Raw genomic sequence first — 15,868 nt, forward strand, 5'->3', positions numbered from 1 at the left:
ACAGATAACACCACTACCTGCCAGTGAACTACCATACCACGTGGGAGACTGGGGTTCGATTCCCAGTCTGGGTGACTATGCTGTGCTACACCAATAAGAGTCCTTGGGCAAGACTCCTAACACTACACTGGCCTCTGTAATAGGAGTTACCTTGTAAGTCGCTCTGGATAAGAGCGTCTGCTAAATGCCATAAATGTAAATGTAAATGTTCATCACATAGCTAAAACCTATAAAACACCTGCCAGCTTGAATGCTGAATTTTGCTAGTCCAGCTTCCTATACGTGTGTAATGATCTAGGCATGCACAGTGCTAATCGGAGATGTATGAGCTTCCTCTACTGGTCAGCCATTACCCATAAAGCATTAGCCACCGAGCGCAGCAACACCAAAAAAAAAAAAAAAAAAAAAAAAGCTAATTTTGCATACCAAACCCATCTCATCTAATCAGCTCTATTTGTGGACAAAATTACATTGGGAATTTGCTTTTCCACTAAACCCGAACTTTGATGCGCATTCATGCTTCAAACAGAAAACACAAAGCCTGGAAACAGGTGTTCTGCAATTGCTAACAATTCTTTTTTTATTATTATTCATAATAAATGAGAAGTGTGCCAATCAGTGAGATGGGGGAGGGGCTTGTCCAAGTGCTGTGGGTACTGTAGCCAGACAGGGGGAGGAGTCATCACATAGATTGGAGGCAGAGTCTGGAGGGGTCTGGAAGATGTCTTTGGTCCACACTTGGGAAAAGGTGGCGTAGGGAGGGAATGAGTGTGTAATGGGGGAAAGAACGACAGAAGGCACTTGAGTTTACAGTTGTCTCATACTTGGAAACAAAAAAAACAAAAAAAAACAAAAAAAAAAAAAAAAAAAAAAGGGGGGGGGGGGGGGGAGTTTTCTATACATCGGGAAAAATTTGACTAAACTAAGGTTTCTCTTTACAACTGGAGGTAAACCACAGGCCTGGTGATACAACTACATACATGTGGCCCTGGGCAAGGACTCCAAAACAAATATATAGATACATATGTACAGACAGGACTGAGGAAGAGAAGGGCAGAATGGAAATATTATATATATATATATAAACGGTCATAGAAATCATCATTCGGAGTCACGCAGTAGGAAATGGCATCTACAAAGTAGAAATAAGAACAGTGAAATCCATGAAGGCAGTAACTTGAACAACATCTCTTTGGTGATAAATTTACATGAAGACAGAAACGGCTAATTGTTGTATTTTTTATGGTTAAATGGTGTACAAAGTGATCCAGACTTCCTCCTTCGTGACCACCTTAAACTTCAACCATCGGGCCCAGGTCAAACACTCAAAACCACAACAAACAAGCAGATCCGATTTTCTTGTGAAAGAGACTGTAAGCTGGAGGCCACGTGGCCACACGTGAAGGTTCTTGAGGCTTCACTGGCTCTGACCAGTGAAGGAGCAGCTGAAAGCTACAGAGGAGAAGCAGAGGTGCTGGTTTATCACCCATGAGTGATGAATGCAAAACCAGACTGAGAAAAAAAACACACACACACACACACACACACACACACACACACACACACACACACACACACACACACACACACACACACACACACACACACACACACACACACACACACACACACACACACACACACACACACGGCAAGGTGACAACTGGCACACAGTGATGGTACCAAGTGACCGGTTCAGGGATCACCTGCAGAAACCACAAAGACGCAGCAAAAACATAACAGATCTTTATCTCCTTGGAAACGCTGCCAGACTGAAACCGAGAGAACCAAAGAAAGGAAGAAAAAGACGATCCTACAGATCCAGCAGAAAATGGAACGACTGCAGATGCTGTAGAGAGTTACTCCACTCCTACAAAATCAAGGTGCTGTGAATGGTTCTCTAGGCGATGCCAGAACAACAATTGGCTCCATAAAGAACCATTTTCTCAAAAGAGAGGTGTGTGTGTTTGTGTGTGAAGAATTCTTTAGATGTTTAAAAGAAGTGGATGTAGAAGTTCTTTATCAATTTAAAAAGGTTCTTCACAATCACATCTTCTTTATTAAAATGGCTCTTATATGGCCTCGAATAAAGAACCCTTCAGAGCACCTTTATTTTTAAGAGTGTAAAGAAAGGGAATGGAACTTGCTACAAGGCCATTCGAATAAATGGAAAAAGGTCTCAAAAGCAAGAAGGGCCCCATTCTCTGCACAGACTGGCAGAGCCATAGCGGTATGGTATGAGGTATATCACTGGAGTTTGTTTTGTTCAGTCATTGTGGAAAATATATAAAGAGAAAAAGGAAGAAAAAAAAAATCCTACATTTCACTTTAGCACCTTCACACAGGTCGACATGACATGCACTCAATACAAACTTCAAACGATACACAGAAAACAATTCTGCTGAATATTCCTTGACATTCAGGTACAGGTCAAGAAGCTGAGTGATACTAATGCAGTATATACGCATGTGAAAGAACTAGGAACTCGTTACATTACGCACGCATAACGAACGCCCGCACACAGCCGCTTCATCAAGAAAAAAAAAATTAAAATAAAAATACCCACACCACACTGAGAGAGTGAGGTTGTACTGTGATCAAAGGCAAGTATATCCAATGTGTTGCATGCATACTGTAGGAGAGTAATGCACAGGCCTAACCTCCATCTCCACTACAGCCTTGAAATCAGAGGTGAAAGGTGCACGAGGCTGTCAGCAGTGAGCTCCAGCATGATCAGGCAGGGTTAAGAGCACTGGTTTTTCTGAGAGGAACCAAACCAGGACCCAGCCTCTGCTCAGCAAAATAAACAACGAAGCAGAGCCCGAACTCAACAGAAAGCTGTTAACATTGATCAACAAATAAAAAAAAAGGAAGAAAAGAAAAGAAAAACCACCATGGCCATAAGGCAACATAGCAAGGGTCAATCAATCATGCTCAGAAGTTTCAGACAAGACACTGGACCTTCTGAGCATTTATTAGGTCAGCAGCACTTCTTTAAGGTCCTACATAATCGAACAGTTTTTTTTCTGCTTTCCGTTTTCCGAAATGGGAAAAACAAAAGACTAATTTACTAATTTTATGCACTATTGAACACTGCAATCTAGCAACGATCTCAAAAGATCTCAGGGAGTTAACGCCCAAGAGCTAAACATCACAATTTTTCTAAATTACACAAAATAAAGTTGGAAGACAGACAGAATGAAGTTAAAAAAAAAAAGACATGAAAATGGGAAATTAAAGCTCAAACAATGAAAAAAAGAAAAATGAAATAAAACAGTATAAGTATAATACGGAAAAAAGTATAATATGAAAGTAAAGCTTAAAGAAAAAACCTTGAAGTGCACTAATCACTTCATGAATTAAGACTTTTTTTTAATGAATAAAGTTACCACGGTGTCGAATGCATAAACTCTCCCAAAAAATGAAACAAATAATTGCAACAACTGAAGGGGAGGAGAATGACAACAAATGATGGTCTTTAAAAGAACATAGGAATATATATATATATATATATAGAAATGCGGAGAACATGATAGGAATGAAACCGTGAAGATGAGAGGTGATCAGGGGCAGGACAAGGTGGCACTACAGCTCAGTTTGACCACAGGGAGGGGAAGGAGATGTAAACTCGAGTTCTATTCTTCATCCACATGGAATAGTTGTGTGATCAAGGGCATAGTGTTGAGGGGAATCTGAGGGAATGGTGAGGGGCAGGGTGTGAAGGGAGGGAAGGGTGTGTGCAGGGACAGGAGGGAAGTGGAAGGGACTGGGGAGACATAACGGAGGCAAGTGGGAGACATTCTGAAGGTGTCAGGGGCAGTTGGTCCGAGGTTGCCTCTGCGGCAGCCCGTTAGGGGCGGGCCGATCCTGCCGATAGGCCGATGCGGAAGGGTGGGAGGGGCCCCTCATACTATTGGAGAACTGAGAGTTGGGGCCATCTGCTTGGGCACGGTCACCCTGGTGACGCTGGTCTCCATGGTAGCGGTAGTTGGTCCGGTTGGGGTTGCGGTCCTGGTACGAGCCACCGTTGTGGCGCTGGCCACCTTGGTAACCCTGAAATATACGCCTATTACCCTGGAACACCTGCAGTAAGCAGAGGGTGCGTGAGAGAGCAGGATAAAGGTGATTAGTTAAATCAACGGAGGCCTGGGCATTTTATCACAGTGGCAGTAAAGGGGATACCGAGACAGAACATGTGTAAACATTACCTGTTTGTGGGGAACGTTGGGGCGGCCTGGGTAACCAGAGGCCTGGGGATGGGTCTGAGGGGGAGGCTGGGCTTCCACAGGGGCCGGGCCAGTGACCGAAGAAGAAGTGGAGCTACAGCGAGAGCGGTTTGAGTATCCCGTCTGAGGGTGATACACTGGAGAGGGTGGCAGACAGACAGAGTGAGAGTGAGAGAGTGCAACTAACAAAGCCAACAAATGAATTTGAGAAGTGATCTCACATGCATAGGCACGCCAACACAATACCTGATCCAAAGGCCATGATGCTAGCTTTGAGAGGATCCAGTTCGTAAGTGAACTTAACAGCTTTCCCCAGATCCTCATCATATTTCCGCTCACTCACAAAGAGCTGAAAGAGAGAGGAAAAGTGATGTAAAATGTTTGAACAGCCATAAGGAAGGAAAAATGAACTGGGACACTCCATTTAAGCCCCTGGAAACACTATTTATCATTTTTGGTCATTTTTTTGGAGACGCAGGGCAGCTTTAGCTTTCTCTCTCCAGGATGCTCAGACTTTTAGAAGCACCCAATTCATAGAGAGGAGAGAAAAACTGGTAAAATACAGCAGACATTTATTAGACTTCGGGAAGATACTCATTAGACATAATTTTGCTTCTCAGGGCCCCAAGAGTAAGTGTACAGAGTAACTTAATTAGAAAGAAATCTTAGATTTAGGTTCCCAGGGGCTTTAAAACATATGGGCACAATTTTTATTTCAACTATTGAGAGTGAGTTAATTAAACTTTAAAAACTACACTTTTTTTTGTGAGGACATTCTATGCCCACCTTTGCCAGAAATTTCCATAACATTTCCATTTCTTAACTGTTTTCTGTATCTAACAAAGATTGGGAGAAAGATTTTCCTCACTCCTCCACATATTTTTTTTTTCCTTGCATGCAAATAACCCCACTGCATTTCAATATGATTTATGATTTGATTGGACCATTTTTTTTAACCATTTCTGTTGGATTTATTGGCATGCTTTCCATCACTGTTGCACGGTCCACCTCCAAAAAAGTTAAGCTTTAAGCAGTAATAAAAGTGGGGGTGATCGTTTCTAACAAATGTGTTTCTATTAATTACATTTTACATATGATTGTTGTCACACGATTATGAGAACATGAACCTGTGCATGCACATACCTTGATGTCTGCACGTAGTTCCGTCAGCTGCTCTTCAGACATTGAAGCAGACTTGTCTGTGAGCCTCTTCAGCTCCTCAGCTCGCTTCTGCCGCTTGTTCAGGATGACCACTAAACCAGACGCAAAGTAGATAAGGTCACGACACCACAACACATCACCTGGTTCTTAGATACAAGTTTAAGGTTGATTAATACCTTCGGTGTAGACGCCTATCTGCAAACATGCTTGTTTGATTAGGTGTGAGCCAACATACTTACATTCAACATGAGTGTGTGTGTTAGGAGGCAGCATTCCACCAATGTACTGTTGGCTTATTCCACCTTCAACACTAGTTGAGAGGGAATCAGCATTTAAAAGGGTTATTCCCTTTGCAGTAGTTTAATACTACGAATTTCATGGAAGTGACAAACCATTAAAGCGGTTGTTCCTCCATCAAAAGAAAATCCGACAATCAAAACGGGGCTGCAAAACTGACCATTCCAAAGCTGAAACGTAACACTATTGACTGGCCATTTTTAAGGCCAGTCCACCAGCGCAAATCCTAGTCAAAGGTGCTGTTGACGCCGAAAAGCAGCACATCACCTCCAAACTCTAGGGCTACTTCTGGGAATACAGACTGCAACGCCTACCAGACCTTGTGATCGTGGCTTTTTGTGTGTCAGTGTCCACATAAGAGAAGTTTAAAATTGGCACATAAAAAAGACAAAAACAAAACGGGGGAGCAAGCGGGGACCAACACTAGTCTAAAAGCTAATGCTAGCCAACGCTAGCTTTTACCATCTGATCTCTCCAGCATCTGCTACCTTAATAAACTGGGCTACCCTAGCTGATTGAGTTCAAGTTAAAGCACATTGTTTATCAAAGCTCCCCCACCCCCACCCCAATAAATCCTCCTTAAAATGAGAAAAACAGCAGGTTTCACATTGGGAGGAAGGAAATAAAAATAATAATAATATTAATAATAAAATCAGTGTTGTTAATAAGCCTGTTAAATAACATTTGAGGACTGTTCATCCCAACCAGACACACATTCTACAATTTAAAATACTCAATAAATGCATTCCTCAGCAAATGAACATTTTACCATCTCACAGTACTTTATAGCATCATGAACGGTGGCTTGTTCAGTCTTCACAAAAAGTAAAAAAAAAATAAAAAAAAAGTCCGCCTAACAGATATGCTTTGCTTGGTCAAGTTGAAAGAAGTTGAGAAAAAGTGGCCCTTCATAAAAATCACCCTCCCTATTCCTTCTCCCTCAGCTGTGAAGGACAGCTAATCAAGCCCTACAGTAAAGTTTTTCTTCAGTCAGTTTGAGCCAGTCTAAAGTCCATTTTCATCAAGAACTCTTCTCAAGAGGGTCCACCACCATTCCCCAGTGTTCCAATAATAGAAACACAGCCAGTGAAGTCTAAATGAGAGTCAGACAAATAGCAACGCAAAGTACAGTCCTGATGTTCGGTTCCATCAGGTTCAGGCACCGAGGCTGCCTGGCGTTCGGAAGCTGTTAATAAGCTAAAGATGTGTGCAGGTCTCTGAAAACAGAATGCACACACACATTTAGAGCTTTACTGAGCTTGCCACACTCAGACAGAGACCAACTGCGTGTTTGTGTACTGAAAGATGACATTAAAAGATTGTAGGGAACCTCAGCACTCTGTCCACATACAATATAGACAGCAGCAAATAAGCAGCAGGTAGAATGACTACACAGAAAGAAAGCACCCCCCCCCCTTTTCTAAACTGAAAGACTGACAAGAGAGCAAAGGAAAAGAAAAGGAGAGAGAGTGAGTGGAGTGTAGAAGCTGAAAGCAGGATTACTGCAGGTTGCAGTTTCCTAATTGCACACTGACACAAAAGGGCCATTGAGGGAGACCTGACACCTGATAGTGTTTCCTAGGGCGAAGTCCAGGAGAATGACCTCCTTGTGAGGTATGCATTCCTGAACAGTAACACTGCACACACCACTATCATCACACTAGGTGCATACAAACTGCAAATTTGCGCAAGACTGATGGTGAAAAATCACCAGGATTATTCTGTGACTCAGATGCTCTACAAGAACGAGAAATACTGGGAGTTAGTTCCAAAAAATTGAGTTAAAAAACTTAAAACTTTGAGTCACATTATTTTTCCAGATAAGCGCAAAGAAAATACAAGAATAATAATAATAAAAAAAAAATCAAAACTGCTAGGTTTGTATTTGAGACACACCAGAGCGATATCCCTGCAGACATGCGGCTGTGCTCGATGGGTTGCCTTATGGCTCTCGTGGCACAATGTTAGAAAAAAATGTAACAGCGGCAGTACAACCGTATTTGAAATTTGTATGGTTAAACTTTAATCCATGGTGTTGGGCGAACCATGAGACCACCACCTCCAAGTGATCTACCCTGGGTGATCCACCCAAGCACTCAAGAAGAACAAGCAAGGGTAGGACCAATAGAACAGGGTGGACTGATTGATGCAGACACACAGACACACAGACACACAGAAAAATACTCACTAGCTTCTGCTTTGACTTTATCCATCTCAGCCAACAGAGCCACCTCGCGATCCATAAGACTGAGAGACAAGAGAAGAAACAATAAGCTATTGCACTTTCAACATTATCCGGAGGATTATAAAGAAAGATAAAGAAAGAGGTTAAGTTGACTGATTACTTGCTGTATTCTCTGAATAACCTTATAAGAGACTCCACCTTCAGATAAGATCAAGTCGTTTACACAGTTTGTTTCCTTACACAAGGACATACTGGCTAACTAGCTGCAAGTTTGCTGTACCTCCAGGGCAAACATGAAAATACCAGATCATGTCTTAGCTGAGCGTCAACATGTGGGGCAACTCAAATGTGTGTTTTTCCCCCTCAATTTTACTGTTCATAAGACACAAGACAGACCCAACCATCTAAACTCTTCTTGAGTCAGAAAGAGGTCATCTGCAGGCCCCATATGCTAGTCAACCAGACCAAAGGTTCTTAGAGCATGAGTGCGATAAGGTAAACAGATTAGACATACTGATGATGCACAGTAACCTGTGATCTGCATATCACAACCACTAATGTCTGCTTATTTCTCAGCTGAACAACTAGCCACCAAGATGAGACTTGAGAGCCCATTTGAAGAACAGAAGAAGTGTGGCCCACATTAAAACTGTAAACACTCACTGGAGGCCTCACATGGTTGATCATGCCATGTTCAGAACTACTGGCTCAAAATAACTAGCATTCAAACTCTGTGTTTGTGTCAGGTAAACATCCTCTCTATGGCTATGGAGTTGTATGAATGGTGGCATGGTCAGAAAGCACAGTGAAATAAGGGTAATAAATAAGACAAAGAAGGTACACAGTTTACACCAAAGAGGTTATGCTTTCACCAGATCAATAGAATTTGGGCTACACTAACTTCTATAAGCATACACTATAATATAATACACTAGCTTCTATAACTTCTATCTTAGTGCAGCAGCAGCAAGACCATATCCCATTGCATTTCACTACATCACTAATTTTCCTAAAGTCAGAGCAGTCATTTTATATATACACTCACAATCATGCTTTGCATAAACCTGCAATTAAGCTTTGGAACATATTTCCCTGAGCTTGGTCAGGTAGTTAAATGTGCTTATTTACAAATGGTTATCTGAACAGGACTCAAAAACAAAAAGCCAACATGGGCGGTAGTTTGAAAGACCTTTTTTTATATACCCATAAGGCAAAGGAAAAATGCCAGTTGGAAAGTGTATACGGTCAAATACAGTCAAAGTCAAAGACTGAATGAAAATTGTAGATCCTTTGGAAGATCATTGAAGGTTTTTTTGTCGGTTAGGTGTGTAACGTCATTGCAACACTAAAACATGAGAACGCATTGTGGAAAATTGGCATTCTATTTATTGTGATATCTGATGCAAGTGCATTGTTGCAACACCAATAATTGTAATGTTCGTTCTATACCAGCTACACAAGTGTTCTTCACGCTCGCATTTATCATTTACAAAAAGGGTTCTTCAAAAACCAACCAATTAACTTTTTTTTATTATTTTATTTTTTATTTTATTGTTTAAAAAATGTTGCATAATGTTGCTTTAATTTGAATTGTGTTCAGAATATTCTGAGAACATCAAATCATGAACTCAGTATTGTGGCTTGAATTAAGCTGTGGGCTGAATCATTAGACCACTAGTATTTGTACTCTAGAACATGCCTTTACAATAAATAAATAAAAACAGACAAAAGTATTACTCACCAGCTCTGAAGCTCAGCAAAGGTCTGTTTCATCCTCTTGATGGAGGAATCCATTTCCTCCTTCACCACCACCCTATACCGCGTCAAAGATGCTGTACACCTCTGCAGATCTTTCACTGAGCGATCAATGTTTGGTGCTGGGAGAGAGAAAGAGAGAAACAATGACATCTACACTGTCTATTCCATTAATTCACACATGCTATAGTGTCTCTGCTGAACAACCCCCTACAAAGTAAAGCAGGAGAGAAACCCTTAAAATTCACCATAAAGCCACAAGGATGCCAGGGGCCAGATGGAAACCAGGCCTATCTGCCACACCAAGCAGTGACTCAATTAGTCACATACAAAGGCGTAAACAAGTCAAAAGACCCAATTACACACAGATGGTCAACAAAAGCTCTGGATAACACCAGAGACATTTAAGTCCCTACTGCTACACACACCTCCCTTGTGCAATGTGCCAGTGGGTCTGTGTGTGTGGCCCATGCACCTTTACTTCGCTGCTCTGAGGCTTGTGGGAGTATTGCAGAGTATAGACAGACGCTCTCTTCGATACCCGTGAGATCTTATAGTCTCTTGGCTTCAGCGTGTGGTGGATAATAGAACCACTGAAAGCCTTTCAACTGAATGCCTGCTTCAAACCAACAAACACACAATCACCTGAGAGCATAACTTCGACATCTGGAGTGTAATCTAGTCAAGTATGGAAAAAAGTTTATACACAAAAGACTCTCAGGATGTCTACACTGCTTCTGTTTGGTCTTAGGGCTGGAGGCATATTTACTTCATGGGAGTATTTAAACACCCTTACTGGCCACTTTGGACACATGCACACACACACCTGGTTGGTGCACGTCTACCACTGACAGTTTGTTAGTCGTGGTTCCTAACCACAGCATTACTTGATACAACTAAGCAGTTACACAGACTTGTCAGCAACACTAATGCTTCTAATGTGGCATGCGTGTGGCCTCTGCCTTTAACACATGTTGAGGGGACACACGCGGTGGACAGTTAGTACACATGCCTGGAGCAGTCAGCCATCGTTAAGGGTGTATTAAACCCACAACCCTGTCAGTTAGGTACTGTCAGTTATTGTAAACTGATTTGCACTTTGACATCCGTTTTTGAGAAAAAAATAAAAGTTGACTTCCACAGACAGATACATGGATCTCTCCATCTCTCTATCAGAGGTTCTCTATAGGTTTACACTACACAATTTTAGCCTCAGCTCGGAAAACGGCAGTCGCTATGCACAGGTTTGGTTGCCATTTGCGCACTGCTGAAAGATGTGATCAGAGAGGTTGCAGGGTGAGCCTTGTGTATGCCATCACATCGGTTCTCGTGTGCATTTTTGTGACAAAACAGGGTTTTTGATAGCAGACAGACTTGAGTCGGTCATTGGTTCTTCCAGGTAACAATGGTGTAATTCGCAAACCTGTGTCGCTGAGCAGTTGGGTAGTGTGCAAAATCACAACGACTAAAACATTCCTGATTATGAGACATCAAGTTATACGGTGTGAAGTACATCAATCTGAGAACTCTGAAAGTCGTGTAGTTTAAACCTGATCTAGGCTTCACTAGGATATTTTAACAAAAACAGGAATCTAGAGTCTAGGACCAACTGGAATTAAACGCAAACTTCAGATTGAATGAAGGAACAAGAACAACATGACACTTTAAAATTACTCATGCCTGGATGTGATGTATCTTCTAGCCCCTATAACTACTATACAGAAGCTTTTTGAGGAACAGAAACTGAGGCCTCAAATGATTTCTCATCAGTTTCCCTCCTATAGAGAGCACGTAGTACAGTGCTGAAACCACCCAAACCTCGCTCTTCTTCTACACTGCCTATGAACTTCAATCAGCCTCATACCAGTTATTTCAGGCTAGTTAAATTTAGAATGGTGGTTTGTGTGCCTGAGAAAGAGAGCACGAGTGAGAGAGTGAGAAACACCAGCTTTTCTCATCGAAACAGTGAAAGAGGAATGGCTCAGACCGGAAAGACAGAAGGTTTCAAAGATCACACATACATCTGTTTGGAAGGTCACAGCATATGTGGCACTGCACTGCTGCCAGTTAACCAGACTAACATAACAATAAAGACTATGCCAACAACAAGAAAAAAAAGGTACGCCCCAAATTTGAGGGTACCTCATATTTTGCGGTAAATTCTCAGCATTACGATACCATGCCAGGTATAACAGCATACTGTTGCAGCGTTACTGGGTTTTTACTGACAGCACCCTTACCGATCTTTCGGCCTGTGGATGACCCTTGCTGGCTGTCATCAGAGGGATGAAAAGGTGCCCCAGTGGCATTATGGGAGCTGGTAGAAGGTCTGGGACGGGACTTGCTGCCACGGGAACTGTGCTGATTTTGTCGAGCCCCATTATTGGTGCCTTGCTGAGGGGCTGGGCTTGGGGTTAAGCTTTTCTGAGACTCTACCTCTCCCCCTGTGAAAAGTTAAAGAAACAAACTAGTTGGAAAATGGCATATAGCAATAATACAAATAACTAAACTTTAAACGTTCTTCAGTGAAGGCAAATCATTTAGAGGTGCAAAGGGTTCTTTGCTTGGTAAGAATTTTTGGTGGATAGTAGAACGGTCAGATTTTACATGTTAAGGACAAATATCTTTTAGCTCTCAAAATCTGATTGTTCTTAACATTGTGCCTGAATGTCATGATGAACAGACCAACAGAAATGGTCCAAAATGTTTGTACTTTTATTTATAAATTTATGTTAATGTAAATGTATAAATGTTGGTTATTCCCCCTTCTCCTGTACATTTGCCATTTGTGTGACAGCAACAATATTAAACAAAATTACAATATAGTAATACGTTGCTATACAGAACCTTTTTTATGTGGCAGCAAACTGCTACATAATGCGTTCAACCCTTTATGATTAGTGGCTTACATAAATACTTTGATTTAAAAATCCCCCCCCACACACCTATCTGGTAGGTGTAACGATTGGCCAGGATGCTCACAGCCAACAAAATTGTAATTTGCTCAAGGTTTCTTTCTGACAATGCTTTTGTTTTTATTTTTAAAATAACAGTACTGCACAGGCTAATCAAGCAATTACAAGTAATAATCAATATTATGTATATTCCCAATAGAAATACACTTCTGTTTCATCACTATTTGCCAATCACATCACCAAACTCTACCCTCTCCAAGCTCAATAAGAGAACAGTAAGCTTGCATGCTGTGCCCAAGAGAATACATCATTTTATTCACTAGTTTGCCGGTGTACTGGATTAGAAAGCCAGTCTGACTGCATAGCTCTTGTAACTTGCATTGCTAATGAAATGCACCCAAGCAGCACAAAAAGTGTACAAACGAACTACAGATTCGGTCCCTACCTTCTACATCTGCAAGAATTGGAACCATCGTTGCTATTCTACAGTGATGTATGTATTATTTGTACTCTCTGCCAGCAATGCAAATCCTTCCAACAGGAGGGAAAAATATACAGCCACTAAAGACAGCTTGCAGTAATAAAGCTCACGATTACCTGTGATGGAGAGCTCGGGTGTGGCGGGTTCTGATTCAAGTTCAGTCGTGTCCAAGGAGGCGGAGTCTAGCTGTTCACTCAAGGAGTCCAGAGATTCCCCATCAGCACCAGCAGAACCATTGGCATGGAAACCGTTAACAGCAGCGGCACACTCGGCCTGATTTGGTGGGACCGATTTGGAGGTGGCGGGAGTAACTGGAGCTTCAGGCTGGGGTTTGGGCTTCTTTTTCTTCTTGGGCTGTCAATTGGAAAAATTGTACAAAATGTACAAATTGTGTTACACAGAGTAAATCACTTCACCCAGGAGGAAAAACCAAGCATAAACCAGTTCTAAAATCTGACTAAATAAATACCAAGAACCCGAAACATGTTTATGGTTTAAGAAAGACTGGAACTTAGGAGACATTCCACTTACTTGCATGTCTAAACTAAAACTACAGAAATTAGATAGTTGGAGACATTTCCATCAAGACTTCCAACCACTTACAATGCACTTGTGTGCTCCTTCAACTGAAGTACACCACTGTCTACCAATACCACAGCTTGGCCTACTTTACGTCCTGGCACAGTGGTCTCTTTCATACAAAAACCATATCCATCAATCTACGCCTTAATGCGCTCCTACTTGTAGACATTATTCTGCATGCTTCTGCAAAGCCTATAATTATAATCAAACATGCCAATCACTTTTTATTGAAGACCACAGATCTACTTTTAAAAGCAGTTTATGTAAGGTAACCTGACAAATGAAAGGCTGCATGTGTGGCTATTTGTAAAGTCATCTAGATAGAACAGCCACTGTTTATCCATCTAGACATTGATATCTATCTATCCTCTACGATTTACCGTGTGCGTGTGTACGTAAGTTTTAGCAACCTGTGAAAATGATCTCCGCAGTAAGTATTTAACTGCAGACACAAATACAAAAAGTAGGGGTTTTCGTACATTGAACATACCATCTTCATAGCAGATCTACATTTAGAAATTACTAATCTACTGAGAAAAGCAAAAATTCTTTGAATGCTAAATTTAGCAGAACAGTGAACACAAATTAACGTGGTGACGCAGGCCTGCGCCCTCATTCTCTTAACGCGTCACTCTGTTGGCACGCACCTTCTTTTTACCAGTAACATTCCATTCCTTCAGGATCTCCACTGCACTGCCTGAAGGTAGAAAAAAGAAACAAGCAGAAGGTTTATGGTGTCAGTCATAATTGGTCACTGGTCGTCAAAACAGAACATGCTATGTGCAGTACAATCATTACAGTGCACCCTCAACACACTCCATAAAACCACTAGATACACTTCAGTCGCCACATATTCAACATTCAATTCTCAAGCGAGAATCAAAAAACTCACAATATAAAACAGAACTACACTGAACCGAGGTCATAGATTTAATTACAGTACTCCAGAACAGCAGAAAGTTTAGGAGATGCTGAACAACTACAGTAAAACGTATACCTTTTTTTATTTTACTGCATTCTCTGTAATACTAAATCAAAGTGGCTCTAGACTCAGTTTCTATTCTTGGCAATGCTCCCGACACTAGTCAGCAACCGCCTCTTTTCAAACTGTCATCATTGCAGCCTCCCTAGGCAGCCAACACGCTCGGAGGAAAGCACTGGATCACAATGGGACCTCCATTTTAAATCAATAAAGCATATCCTTTCTCTGAGATGTCTCTCAGAGTGCACGCACAAACAAATCCATTACGAGACTTAATCAAAAACTTAAATGACATTTTTCTGCATTTTTTAGGACTGATTTATTCACTGTATATAATAATATATTAGAATAAAATGTAAATAAATGTAAAATAAACATAACATTAAATGTGCCATAACTTTGTGTGCATGTAAAGATACGACACCAATACGATACTAGGAATCACACAGTTTCCTGTTTTTTTGGAGCACAATAGGCAGTTTTTAAGATCTTCTTTAGAGGAAGGAGTCAATAAAGAAGTATTTTTAAAGAAGTATTTTAAAGCTTTGTAGTTTACATTATTTTTGAGTATCCGAACTGTACTGACTGATACTCAAGGACTGACATTTAGAAATCTGTGCATCTGTACACAGATGTTTCTGAATAAGCATTCCATTTGCCTTGTCCACAAAAGATGATTAACTATCAAGCTACATCTCATTACATGACCATTTAAACAAGTCACATCGTTGAGTCAGCCTTTTTTGTTCCCCTTAAACAACGCCTTCAACAACACACCTGAGCTGCATTCCAGCATACCTTCATGCATGTGTGAACTTTTAGGTACACACTTTCATGTTTCATACAAAGCTCGCTCAACAGGCGAAACAGATCTAAAATCAGCAGGCCACCTATGATACTACATGCATATGGACACAGTGCAGTGCAGACGAACAGTACCTTCCACAAAAGCTTGGACGGCCCGATCCACACAGTTCTCAAAGTGCTGCAGAACCAGGACGATTTCATTATTGCTCTTGTTGGGAACCACCGCTCTCACTGCATTAATCTGGAGAAAGAGACCGAGACTTATAAGAAACAGAGACAAAGATGGCCGTGTGCATTTGTGTGCGCGCACCCACAGAGTTGGAGGAGGGCAGTAGAACAGATCAAATACAGCCACTGCAGATAGGAGGAAATGACGCCTCAAAAAATTTAATACTGGTGGGTGTTGGTGCATGTGGTTGTCTGGAGGTTGTCACAGCTAGTCCAATATAATGAATAAAATCAGCAGTATCCTCTAGC

At 41.3% G+C, this 15,868-nt stretch overlaps 1 protein-coding gene across 3 annotated transcripts in view; it reads right to left on the minus strand.

Annotated features, from left to right (window-relative positions):
* Positions 1–882: 882 nt before the first annotated feature.
* Positions 883–15,868, minus strand: part of spats2 (spermatogenesis associated serine rich 2) — a 28,820-nt gene continuing 13,834 nt past the window's right edge. For all 3 annotated transcript variants that reach the window (XM_072681583.1, XM_072681584.1, XM_072681582.1), the window contains exons 4-13: positions 15,524–15,632; positions 14,250–14,299; positions 13,137–13,374; positions 11,865–12,068; positions 9,611–9,746; positions 7,873–7,931; positions 5,370–5,479; positions 4,473–4,575; positions 4,209–4,363; positions 883–4,083 (exon numbers count right to left, since the gene is read on the minus strand). In XM_072681583.1, the coding sequence (XP_072537684.1) occupies positions 3,811–4,083; positions 4,209–4,363; positions 4,473–4,575; positions 5,370–5,479; positions 7,873–7,931; positions 9,611–9,746; positions 11,865–12,068; positions 13,137–13,374; positions 14,250–14,299; positions 15,524–15,632 (1,437 nt within the window). In that variant the 3' untranslated portion in view covers positions 883–3,810. The remainder of the gene's footprint in view (positions 4,084–4,208; positions 4,364–4,472; positions 4,576–5,369; positions 5,480–7,872; positions 7,932–9,610; positions 9,747–11,864; positions 12,069–13,136; positions 13,375–14,249; positions 14,300–15,523; positions 15,633–15,868) is intronic.

This window comes from Salminus brasiliensis, chromosome 6 (assembly GCF_030463535.1).
Source record: "Salminus brasiliensis chromosome 6, fSalBra1.hap2, whole genome shotgun sequence".
In the NCBI taxonomy this organism is placed as follows: Eukaryota; Metazoa; Chordata; class Actinopteri; order Characiformes; family Bryconidae; genus Salminus; species Salminus brasiliensis.